At 39.8% G+C, this 13654-nt stretch overlaps 1 protein-coding gene across 3 annotated transcripts in view; it reads left to right on the top strand.

Moving 5' to 3' along the window:
* The window catches only part of DGKQ (diacylglycerol kinase theta), a 1656676-nt gene that overhangs the window by 978308 nt on the left and 664714 nt on the right, over positions 1-13654 (top strand). The window contains exon 7 of one of the 3 annotated variants that reach the window (XM_069626394.1): positions 12148-12201. The exons of the other annotated variants lie outside the window; for them this stretch is intronic. Within the exon in view, the coding sequence (XP_069482495.1) occupies positions 12148-12201 (54 nt within the window). The remainder of the gene's footprint in view (positions 1-12147; positions 12202-13654) is intronic. 3 annotated transcript variants of the gene reach the window in all.

Below are 13654 nucleotides of genomic sequence, written 5' to 3'. Positions count from 1 at the left end.
GCTGTGATCCTCCCTCGAGTTGATTATTGTGATGCCTTATTGGGAGGTGCTACCAGGTCAGACATTCAAGAATTACAAAAAATTAAAAATTCGGCCACCCGCATCATCTTTCTGAAACGTACGGAACCCACTACTGTAGCACAGAAGAGACTGCATTGGTTACCAGTGGCAGCGCGCATTCAATTTAAACTATTAACAACTTGCCACAAATGCATTTATGGGAATGCTCCTGTGTATTTGAAAGCACATGTAAGCATATATCATCCTCAGAGAAATCTGAGATCTGCTGAGAGCTGCTCCTTGAAACAATATCCGGTCAAACGTGCTAGGGGCCTTGGACGGACTTTCCATGTTCAAGGGGCAATAGCCTGGAATGCACTGCCTTTAACAGTACGCAAAATTGAAAACCATCTCGAATTCAGAAAGCAGCTAAAAACGATACTCTTCAATCAATATGACTGATTATGTAGTTATGTATTAGCCACCTTACATCTTCTGCCTCTCTGCGCTTCGATGCCCACGGGCTTTGGCGCATTATAAACAAAATAACATAACATAACATTGTTGCCTATATTTCTGGGTTTAATTGTTTTTAACACATTTTAACAAAATGTGGGTATACAGAGCTCTTATTGTTCGTAAAAAATATTGCACTTGTGGAATAAGATGGCTAAACCCTCTCATGAAGATTGGGTGAATGGTTTGGTCTTATTGCCTGCAAGGGAAAGGGTTTATCAAAGGAAATACAAAATGGATGACTATGAAAGGATATGGGATCCATTTAATGACCTCTATGCATAAAGTGTGCATTGATTAATACATTTTGTGGATATTGTACCAGGTTTTTCAAAAATCTTGTTCTTTCTCTTTCTTTTCCATTCTTTCTTGATCTAATATACTCAATGGATATTTGATGTTTTGTTGTTGAAAATGAAACAAAATATGTTTACAAAAAAAAGTAACCTATCTGCCTCGCTACATCTCTATTCTGGGCACAGGCTTGAGTATAGGCAGCATGGCATGCCATCTCTGTCATGTCAGCTGGGGAATCAGTAATGGTGGGTTGGAGGGTTGTGAGGTGTGCAGATTCGTTCCAGAGATGATACTACATAGTTAAAAAGACATTTATTGAGATCAAGCAAAGATTGTTTACATCATTAAAAGAAATATTAATGTAAATTTTAACAAAATTGGTGGGAGTAGAAAGAACATAAACAGCATGAAACCAGAGGCATACTAAACACCACTGTTGATGATTATGGGCATTATTGTGTCATCATCAAATTAAATGGGGCTCTAAGAATAAAACGGACGTTTAAGTGTTTGCTGGTTTTGAGAACGTTAAAGAAGAGTTTTAAATAAAATGATTGAAAATTCTTAGATCGTCGATGCACTGAAGGTAATCCAACCAAATATAAATATTCTGAAAAATCGATCTAGATTTTCAAATAGGTCAATATAAATGTTACAAATTTGAGGAAAATAATGTCATTAGAAAGCAACCATAATTTTGTCATTGCAAACTTTTACTGGAAGTGCAATAAAAAAATAGATTTGAATATAATAATTGAGGGCTATCTGCTCTTTCAACAAACAAAAAAAGAATATTCAATATGGTCTTATGAGTCAATAGTTAAGATGTGAGTGAACTATATAACATACATTATTCAAAAGGGAACAATGGATGTGAATCACTCAAAATTCACCTTTAATTGTTATGTTATGAAGTAAGGCAAAAAAGGAAGTGGTTAATTCAAAGATCAGACCGCTCTATAAAGATAGTCAGTTGGAGATTATGGTGGAAATAAATTACGGAGAAATTATGAAATAGAAGAAAAATGCATATAGAGGTCAAATTGGAATAATTTAACGGATTAAGCCAAACATGATAATCCCAGATAATGTCAGCAAATGTTATGTAAGGGTTAGGTGTGTCATGCAAATTTAAGCACACCTGCTGTTGCAACTCAGAATTGGAAGCCGTTTTTGGAAGCACTGTATAAAGTCATGGGTAGAGCTCAAGATAGATGTTTAATAAAGAAGGATGGAGGTTCAATTACTATAGATTGAGATCAAGTAAATGAATATATTGAAGGAATGAAGAAATCTAGGACAGATGGCCACACAAAATCCCAGTTGACTTAAAAAGAATCTTTAAAACCAGTAGTACATATTTGTTTTAGGTTTCAACTAATCAATAAAAGCTGTCAATGATTGATAATGATGCCAAATCATAAATTTGTAGAAAAACAAATTCCAGAAATTATAGAATGAATGTTTTTCAAATTCAGTGATAAAAATATCCTCCAACCATCTAGATTTTGCTGATCTGGGTAGAACAAAAGGATTCGTTTTTTTTCTAAATCAGATGGATTTTGTAAAAGGAGCAGTAGCCATACACTATATATTATCATTTAACTACCTGGTGATCAAATATAATCAGAAGAAAAGTGTGCCACTATAGTGCTGCTTTGTAGATAGACTTTGATAAAGTTGATACACCCACATTATGGCAGAAACTAGCAAAATGGGATATTCCACAGTCTGTTATCTTTAATAGTGAAACTACACACCAATTGCTGGATGAGTTGGATGTTCTCAAAAGTCTACCAGAACGATCATGATTGAAAATGGAATGAAGCAAGGGTGTTAGTTAGCTGGTATATTAGTCAATCAATATAGGTCACCTATGAATAAAACATTTTCTGTTAAAAAAAAAGATATCACTAAAAATATGAATATATAGAATTCTGTATCTATCATTTGGTGATCATATGCATTTTCTTATCCAGATGCCAAAAGTCTGACACATTTCTTTTAATGAATACAATACAGTTCTTAAAATCATAATTTAGAAATTAATATTAAAATGACTGCCATTATGACTTTTAATGGCCAGATACAAATTTTAAGTTTAATTGTCCTTTAGAAATTAAAAAAAAGTGATGAATAATATACATATTTTGGCATCAGATTTGATACAAATTTAAATTGACAGGCCTTGAAAACAAATGTTCATTTTTATGGCAAATAATACCTGTTTAAAGGAATGTGTCCCTAAATCATGTAACCTAATAATCCTACTGTATGAAATTAAAATAATCTGTATGGTGACTGATGGAATGGGTGCTATCTAAAATCTATTTATGAAATGGATTAATCAATTAGAAAGTACTGTTACAAAGTAATGGTGTGAAAAAGAAACATTTTCAGAGGCATTCTATAGATATAGAAAAGAGATTTGCAACTTCTGGCTCTTCAAATGTTTTCAACAATGACTTATGTGGGCCCCTCACCATTTACTATGCATTTACTATTCTGGTTTAGGTGCATGGAACTTTTAGTTCAAAACCTCTGGAACTCGATTGAATTACAGAATACTTTGAGTACAGCAAAGGAGAGTATTTTAAGGACATTTTTATATAACGAACTAAAGGATGAATAATAGTCCAGCAACAAAGAAATTAGGGAAATCTAAAGAAAAATAGATACCAAATTTGATTTGGATTCTACTTCGATTCTATCATGTCCTTCGATAAACAATTGAAATCACTGGCCTCTACCACAGCATACACATGTAAGCTCATCAGAGCTGGTAAGCCATTCCTCTCTAATAACAGTTGCATTATTCTGTCTAGAGCATTACTACTCTCTAGGTTAGACTACTGTAATGCTTTATACAGTGGTGCTAATAAAGCAACTATCCAGAGACTACAAATCTTGCAAAACAATGCACTCAGAGCTGCATTAGGCATAAATAAGAGTACACATTGCCCTGATTAGGCAAGTGGCTCTCTACCCACAATAAAATACAGTTACAAATGGCCTCTCTGACCCATAAAGCCCTAAACAATTCTGCACCTAGCTACTTAACAGACAAACTGTTGAGAAGAACCTCTAGTAGGCCAACAAGAATTAGTAACTCTAATTGCCTTGTGGTACCAAGATTTAAACGTACTAAAATTGGTGGCAATAGCTTTCCTGTGAAGGCCGCCAAACTCTGGAACTCCCTACCTCACATGTTGAGAGTAGACAAACCCTGCCTACACTTTAGAAAGAGATATATCACCCACCTCAACCTGACGGAAAGATAGTCAGATACGATAGCCCACCTATGCTGGCCATCACTGTAAATAATAGTTACAATTGTACTTGTACTGTACTTGTACTGTATAGCTTGACTTGTATATAACCTTAAAAATGTTTCCTATTATCTGCTTGTAATCTCACCTGTACATCTTTTTGATCATATTGTAATTATTTGAAACTTTGTAAGCTTTGCATCTTCTTTTTTGCTGCGCCCTGTTACCTGCGGGTCTGGTGCGCATTATAAATAAAATAAACAAACAAACATTTGTAGTCTTCAGTCAAAAAAGTTAACGAAAAATGATCTGTCTAGATTTTTTTTTTATTTTAAAAGCGCTGCACAGAATTTGGGTAGCTGGCTATTGAGCCAGCATCTTTTAACAGTAGCGCAGTACTGTGAGGTCTGTGTATCAGTATGTGTGTCCATTGGAATTAGTCCTTGGTCAGGTGTTGAAAGAGCCATGTTTTGAGAGATTTTGAAATTGGAGAATTGTGAGGGCATTCCGAGCCGACACCGGGATCTAGTTCCAGAGGGTGGGTGCATGACAAGAGAAGGATTTGTTTGCGGGTCCTCTCTGTGGATGCATTGTGATTCAAGCAGTTGGTTGATTTGCTGCGTATGGAGCATGTGCCACCAGATTTGTGGAGCTTAGCCGCCAGGTACGTACTACTCGTGCCTGCTTTGTAGATCATACATGCAGTCTTGAACAGTATCCTGGCTTGGAGTGGAAGCCAATGTAGTTCACGTGGGATGGGGGGGTAATTCGGTCAAATTTCCATGCTCCCTTAATGAGACGTGCTGCAGCATGTTGGACTGCTTTAAGGGGAGCGTAGTGAGCAGCTGGGAGCCCTATCAGGATAGCATTTCCCCCATCAATGTGCGAGATCACAAGGGCCTGCACTACGGTCCAGAAGTCCTGCAGTAGGGCAGAGATTCCGATCCAGGCTATTCAGGACTTTTTGGCTCTGTGTTCTGGAAGGACAGATTGCTGTCAATTGTTAAACCTAAGATTCATTGAAGAATAAATACAGAAGAATTGTAACAGATTATTTTACCAAGACTTGCAAAATGCAAAGCTTCATTAGTGAATTAGAAGATATAAACATTTTAAATTGCCGGTAGAGCAACATAGGGTGCATGGAAGAGCATAGATCGGCAAAGTTGAATGAGGATTATAGAGGTGCTGATGAAATGTCGAACCACCATTTCTTTAAGCATATAACGACTTAAGAGAATGAATAGATTTATGGTTAGGAAATATTTTGTTAATTTGTTTACAGATGTTATAAATGAAATGATTTAGATTATTTGACTTTTTCTGTAAATGCTCAAAATATTTCTGTAGAGATTTTGTGGTATATAAAAGCATTGAAACATGAACTATGCTTAAGACTGTTGTAAACTCTGCCTCCGACCCTGGATCTGGTGACCGAGTTCATGGGGATGGGGTGGCTTTATTTTGTCCTACATATTCGCTTTGCTGGGATTTCATCATATCTGTGTTCTGGATCATAATGTTCATTGTTCATACTGTTTGGTTTTATTTGTCCTCTTGTTCTTGCTTTTCTGACTTTATCTCTTTTATCGGGTCATCATTACTTTCTATGTGCCATCTCATTAATCTATTGTTAAGTGGTTTGGTGCCACGATCTATAGAAGCAAAATAAACAATAAAATACAATATTTATCTATTTTTATATGTAGATCAATGGTGTAAGGCAATGAAAATGTACGGTTTTGTTAAATCGATAACATTTTAATAATACAAACATGCAAATACGAAAGGATGAGCTTCTGAAATGCAGATTTGAAAGCATTTAAAAGTGCATGTTCCTGGAACATGCACTTTCCACCCCTCTTAATATGTGGGTATTATGAGATTTTTAAAATATGATCTTACCTGGGAAGTAACATTGCCCTATATATGGGCAATGCCCCCAGGGTTACAGGTGGGGTGCGCAGGTAGCTGGAATGGGTGTGAGGACTGTGCTTTTTTGCACTGCTGCCCCTAATTTATCTGTTCTGTATGCAAGAGAAGCTTGAACTCTCCCTCTATTAGAGGCAAGACATTGAGATCAATGTCCCCTGCACTTTTATGTCTTTTAGTAGGTGTGGTGTTAAGGTGGGGGTTATCGAAAAACCTTTTCATCTGGATGAATTGTATTTTTGAAGGCATAGGGTACTCTTTATAATTGTTATGAAACGCCTGGTGCGTTTCCTTTTATGAAATGGTAGGATATGAATTGGTGTTCCAGTCTGAATATATTGTATTTGACATGTTTTATATCAATGCTATAATGTGTTATCATTGTTGTGTTTGCTTTTATAGGGTTCAGCCCAAAGTAAAGCTTTTTGGCTGTCTTTTGTTAATGTTCTACCTGCTCAGTGTGCCTCTCAGGATGAATAATCTGATGGGACATTGTCAGTTTGGTTCTCTTCTTGGAATTTTCAGGTGTTCTACTCTATTATATATATTTTAATATATTTCTTGTGGATAGCTATTTTAATACATTTGTATTAGCAATAAAATTAAGTCTTCTAGATGAAAAAGATGTTAACTACTTTACACCCTTCAATGCCACTCCCCTTCAAACTGGATATTTCTTGACAGTTTACAACGCTGGGTAGGGTTAATCATATTTTAGACATGGAGAGTTAATAATGAAAGGTTTATTGGCAGTTTGAATTATTCCTGCTAAGGGGTTCTAGCACTTAAAACCCTTTCATACATTGACCACTTTGGTAACACTGCCAACAAGAGACAGTAATGTAGCTGCCAAAAAGTGGCAATACCATAGTATAAATAAATCCTAGCATACTTCTTGAGCAATGCTACCCCTGCTTATTAAAAGTATCAACTTTGCTTATAGCTTCTCATGCACACACACATCCATAATGTTGCACAGCTTCACACACACCCCATTATCTCCCAAAACCACACACACATTCATTCTCAACACAAAAGATTTTCAGTTTTAACAGAAGCCAGACCCATTAGCTTTGTAGAGGCTTGTGTTACAATGTCTGTTGTTTTAAGTTAGACATAGGAGACTGACACTAAGGCATCCTATTAACTGGTTCATGTTTATTAAATTAAGAAACACATGTCCTATACCTACTTCTATGATAATGGTTCCTTATTCTACAAAAAAACGAATCGGTGTTCGTCAGAAGATCTGGGGAAAAAAACACTTGTCCTCTGCCCAAATCCTATTTTATCCTAATGTCTGACCCTACCACTAATAACAAAGGAAAACAAATTAGCCTCTAGAAGTATTATACTCTCCCTTTAGCTTGGGCTTTCTGGTGCCTGACCCCCACCCAATTGTATCTACAGTTCTTTTCTTCTGTTTAGGCCTTAACCTACTGGTACAGTTCAAAACAAGGTCTGTGTCTTCTGATGCACTTCAAATACAGCTCAAAACAAGGTATTTGTCTTTTTTCTTCCTTTATACAAGAGGGACGCCTGACCCCACACCAATTTTCTGTTTCTCTCAAACAGTTTGAAGTTCAACTCTGATATTTGTTTTAATTCATTCGATTTTGTGGTACATACATCTTTAAACTCTTTCTCACCCCTCCAGGGTATCTCTGATTTACTTATCTGATCAGCTCTGATGGTCCACCTTGGAACCTTTGGTTTAGTCGCTCCCAGGGCAAGTTATTGTGTTTCTCAACCCTCTGTTTGTCAATGAGTTTCTCTGCCCTGACTGTGCTTTCTGGTCCTTCAGACATTTTGACTCCCTTAGTATTCTTGTACTCTCGTGGGGTCTAAACTTCGGCTTCACCCTTACAGGGTGTTTCTGGCACTTGCATTTTTCTTTTATAATGCTGCTTGGGCTTTCCGGCCACCATGGCGTATATGGTTTATGGTGTCCTCATCCCCTTCTGTGCTACTGGGACTCTCAGTCCAGAGTGGGGTATCCGGCCTCAATGGCCGTATACGTGCTTCAATGTCTTAACTCCCTCTGGGGGTACTTGTCCCTTAAACCCAGTGTGGCCTCACTTGCCATATGCATGGGTAAATATCTTCACCTCATTTAGGAGTGCATCAGAGCTCCACCGCCCTCCTCCATCTCCACGTACTTAGATTTGAACTGCCTTCCTCATGGGCTCTGGCTCTCATGCAGCGATTCTCTGACTTGGTGTTGGTGTTAATGAGCATCGGTGCATCGCATCGGCAGCAGCTCAGTCTCCCACTTCAGGGGACCTGGGTTCCTTGGGCTCTCTGCCCTCCTGGGCTCGACAGTGTTCCACCGGCCCTGGCAGTCCTCTGCCATGTATCAGAAGGGGTTCTGCCCAAGTATCAGAAGGGGTTCTGCCCAAGTATCGACCTGCCGAGCCGTACAGCACAGGCTTTTGCTGTATGCAGGTTGGCTTAGGCTTGCTCTCTCCTTCGCAGGTGTGATCTTTGGTCTGTTTACATCCCTCCCTTGATGAGAAACAGGATTTGCCCTGTGTCTGAGGCGTAGAGATCAACAAAGTGGGATCAGCAGCCAAGCCATTCACAATGAATGGGCCTGATACACCATCACATGGTTCCATCCCTATATACCCAACAAATAGTTGGGACTCTCTCATAGGGAGGGGTAGTCACAGCCTTACTTGGGGGTTCCTTGCCCTAAAAGGGGGGATATCACCATCAATGAGATCCCACTTGCTGTGTCCCCTAGGCAGTGCATTGCTTAGCAGACCCGCCTCCCTAATGCCAAAGGGGGGTTGCTCCCCCATGAGGAGAAAGGTAAAATTCCCTAGATTTGTCATAGTACAGACATATCTGTATACAGAGCTTTCTAATGGCTGTTCTCGATACTGAGAGTGGAAGAATCGGTAATGTCTGCGTTGAAGTAAGGTTACATACAGTATTCCTACTATGTAAATGAAGACTGTGCTCGACTCTGTGTGTGTAGCTTTTCCTGAACAGCTGAGCTGTTGGGTCGAAAGTGTATCCTCTTCTCTCTAAACATGGTTTGCCAAAATAGTTTGTGAAAGGAGAGAACCATCACTTGAATGTGGAATTGGCAGTGCAAAGCACTCACATTGACAGCCCACTGATTGCAAAAATACAATCCAACACACTGTTCCTGATGGAAGTGGGTGACGGAGGGAGTTTTTCTTTGCGCTGCAGAGAAATCGAGAGAGTATCCCTGTCCAATATAATAGTGCGCCTGTATGCCAATTCATCAAACCTTTACAGGGTTTGATAAAAATGAGCATTTATCTATCCATTTATATACAATGTTTAGGTATGTTTCTGTACTCAGTTGATGCAATTTATCAGTGTTCGGTTGCCCTCAGCTATCCAAATGGCAAAGTGCACCTCTGTGTGCCATTCCAATTCAACAACAGCTATCATTAACAAACAGAATGAGCATGGTTCTACGTCTTCACCTTCCACTATCACAAACATTCAGAATAATTGCAAGTTACTTCTTTCCACCCCCACTTCTCTTCACACAGGGCATGGTGGTTCCAGTGTCAATGAACAATTCATTACCAGGTCAACATTTCAATCTCTAAAGAAAGAAAGGCTGTAGAACAAATGCCTCCTCGTGAACTAAGCTACTACACAATCTAATGCCATCACAAGGACTCTCCAATGGAATGAGGTTGACAATAATGCATCTGCAAAGACACATCATAGAGGCCTGTGTAACAGATGGAACATAGATACTGTTCTTATACCGTGCATAACTCTCATTCCATTGGATAGAAAAATGCATACCAAATTCAAAAGAAGACAGTTACCTGTACGTTTAGCCTTTTCAATGACCAATAATAAGTCACACAGACCTACTCCCCCTTCTTGGAAGCGATCAGTGGTAATTCCAAAATTTAAGAAGGGGTAAAGAAGTTAGCCTATGAATTACCGACCAATATTAACTTTTAAGATATGCTAGAATGGCATGTATGACAACAGGAATGGCTTTTCTTTTGAAAATCTCTAGGTACATTTAGTTGCTTACATGTTTAGACATACAACATCCTTTAACCCTGGGCACTTGCTAATGGAGTCCCATCTCCTGATTGAACATCTCTGCCTATTTTATTCACAAGACTTATTTTCTCTCCTCAGTTGGTCACATGAATACGCATAAGCATTTGCCTATTTCAGTTACCACAAACCTATGTTACATTCTTCCCATGCTCTGAACTAGGCAAAGCCTCATTCTGAAAAAGGTTTGCACTGTGCAGATGCACAGTGTCATGGGTTGTAAAGACTTTAGCGGCTCCACCACTTTATAAATTAGTAATACTGGCTGTGGATGCTGAACTGTTCAGGATGTGAGACCCCTTTATTGCAAAAACTCCAAAAATGTACATTTGACTTCCACACCCCTGATTGTTAATAACTACGTGGGTTTCCCGGTTAGACAGAGTTGTTGCATGTTATTCTTGTGACACAGAATCTCTTGCTATGGATCCAACTGTGCCTCCACCGTGCCCTTTTAGGATCCTGAGTTTCTTTCTTTAGATCATTTGTATCATTCACACCACACACGGCACACCAAACCCCTAATGATCTTTAGTTGAGGAGTGACGGTGGCTCACAAAGGGGTGGCAGATACGCCCTTCAAAGCCAAGCCGCCATGCCTTCACTGGGGCTTGGTGAAGTGGCCATTTAGAAAGAATCTGGGGGATACACATTTTTTAAGGAAGGAGATGAGTGTGTGGAGTGGCGGAGCCCTCTAAGGTTTAGAGGCAAGAATAGAGGAGCGGCAGCCCTGGTCCCCCCCGACTGATTCAGGACCGAGGATCCTCTGGATGGTCAAATCAGGTGTCTGTTGGAGAGCGGGTGATGATTCTATGCAGAAATATGCCATGTCTGTGACGCACAGTTCAGTCAGAGGATTTTGAAGTCAGTTCAGGCTTTGAAAACCAGCAGTTGATGGCTTTTGGGGTTGTGGATTTAGGATGAGTACGTCGAGCACAAGTTGACTCTAATGAGGCATTTATCGCTTCCATGCGCCCTTGCACTTCTATGTGGTTTTCAGTAGATCAAATAATGTAGTCTGAAGGGATGACTATTTTTTCCAGCTGTACATTTTAAGAGCTATAGTGTGTTTGGTTGTGTGCGCCATAGTCGGTCATTTGTGACTGCATCATTGCTAAGCTTATTTTGGGGATGTTTTCAGGAGCATGGACCAAATAAAATTAACTTTCTATGTAGTGACCTTGATCTGCTCCTATCACACATTATAAAATGAGAGTTTTCTGTAACAGCAAGATTTTGTGGAAATTCCTCTCAGCCCTTCTTTTGCTAGAGCTGCAAACATAGGCTTTGGGAACATGTGGGTAGTGATTCCTATTGCTTGTTGTTTTCAGTAATTCCGCCCTTTTCTTCCATTACCATTAAATAATGATGTATCCTCTAATGAATTGCCCTCAGTACATCTATACTTATTTGTTGTTTTGCCTATATGGTGGCGCTTTAAGTGCTGCCTATACATCAAAACTATGTCCATGGGATGTGAGGAGGTACATGCATCCTACAGCTGTCTTTTGGATTGTTACCCACACATTGACTGCCCTTGGCCATGCTAGTCCCTTTGGCCATTTCCACCCATTACCTGCCCCTCTCCTCCCAAACCCCACTCCTGATAGCTCACTGGACTAGTGATGTGCTTTGAAGCGGATGCTATTGATTCCAAGTAGTATTCTGAAAAGTAATGACTTAATTTCAGCTGTAAACCAGATTCCAGTGTAATAAAATGTGCCTACAACCACCTGAGTAACCAGAAAAATGTGCACCCTTGCATCCGTTACTTAAACTGAATTCTGTTAAAAGCCAGCTTTGGCAAAGCCAACAGGGTTGACTCCTGTGTAGGCATTTGGCTGGCACTGGCATAATATGTATTATCACCATTTGTCAGCTGCTGCCATATTATGGGCAGGCTGTATCTCTGTAGCAGTACATGGAAAAGGCCTTCCACATGCCTAAACAAAAGCCAAAACGGTGGCTTTGCCAACATTTGTTAGGGTTAGCAGTGTCCTTGTTATTAAGAAGAATGATAATGTGTCCTCAACTGCTGTTTTTTCTTTGCTGCTTCCTTCCCCAGCTCACCTGTGCAAAAACTGTCAACAGTGCTGCAGAGTACCTGCAAAGTGTCGAGGTAATTTGGGGTCATCAAACTTCTTTCCCCTATATTCAGGTATCCTGCTTACGGAACATGAAGGTGTGTGTGTGTGTGTGTTTGGAACATTGTGGATGATCAAGGTGAAGAGGGCAACATTAAGGTGTGGAGGAATTGGCCCAACATGCACCTTTGGGACATAGACACATTTAGCCATAGGCCGCTTTCACTGATCGCTTTTGGTCAGGATAGGCAAACTAGTTGCATTGATTGAGAATTCATGACTTTGAGGCATTGCTGGCAGACTTTGACAGTGAGGTTCTGGACTCTTAGGGGGACTATGCCATGGATGGAGCGGCCATGATCCAACAGGCGAATGGCTGTGCTGGTGGTGGCAAAGGTTTTGTGCTTGATCCTGTGCTGTCAACATCGAGGAAGGATATGAACCAGGCAAAGGTGTTGGGGCAGGCACTGGCGACTAATTGGATTTTCGAATGAGAGTACGCGGGCTAGAAAATTGAGTCTGAGAATGCAAGTTTGTTCCAACAGGAAGTCTAACCTCCTCGAACTGAGTTGATGACATTCTGATTGATTTGAAAGTTGGGGTGTCACAGGTCCATGATGCTGTGTTATCTTAGGATGTCTTGTGGGATGAATAATGCATCTTTTGTCCTGGATCTTGGCTCACCATAGGAAAACTGGTATGTTATGCTACTTGATGTTGGCTTCCAATGCAGGTTTCTTGCAGATGGGTCAGAAGACAGCTAGTCTAAATCGGACGAGTCCAGTGAGAATAGGGAAGGTGTCCAGTGTTAAGCATGGAGGTTGGCATATCCTGGGTGCCTCTACAGGAGAGATGGTCTCTGAAATGTGAAATTCTTCCTGCTGCATACTGCTTCAAGATTGATATATCGATTCAGCTTAAGGGCACAATAATATAATGAAATCAAAAGGGAAATGCCTTTATAATGTTCAAAATATGTAGATGAATACATATTTATCTGTTTTATATGCATGTGTATATGACCCTAGCAATCACACCATTATCAGTTTACATTATGCTTCGCTAGCATATCATTGCAGGTTTCCACCAAACCCACTTAGCACATCATCAGTTTACATTATGCCCACTTCTCATATCTCATAACCACTTCATTGTCCGTTCCTGTAGTGCCCCGTTGGCACATCTTGGCTAATTTCCAGTGCACCCAGCAATCAAGCACATCATTGCATTTTATATTATGCTCAAGTTGAACATAATTTTCAGTTTCCATTAGCCCCCACGCCATAGCCAATTTTCAGTATATTCGCCTAACCCATCAACGACTGCTCTTAACTGCCCTCTCCCAGCACATTTTACTTTCTGTTGTCAATGCAAGAAAGAAGGGAGGCAAAGGCTCCCACTTTTTGGTATAGGGAGATGGTCCACGAGACTACAAGTAAAGGCTCTTCTTCCAGTGCATGGTCTGCTATTGTCTTGCAGGGCGGCTAA

The sequence above is a fragment of the Ambystoma mexicanum genome, chromosome 6p (genome assembly GCF_040938575.1).
Source record: "Ambystoma mexicanum isolate Mex_15411 chromosome 6p, UKY_AmexF1_1, whole genome shotgun sequence".
Classification (NCBI taxonomy): Eukaryota; Metazoa; Chordata; class Amphibia; order Caudata; family Ambystomatidae; genus Ambystoma; species Ambystoma mexicanum.
This window is presented reverse-complemented; position numbering and strand designations above follow the sequence as displayed.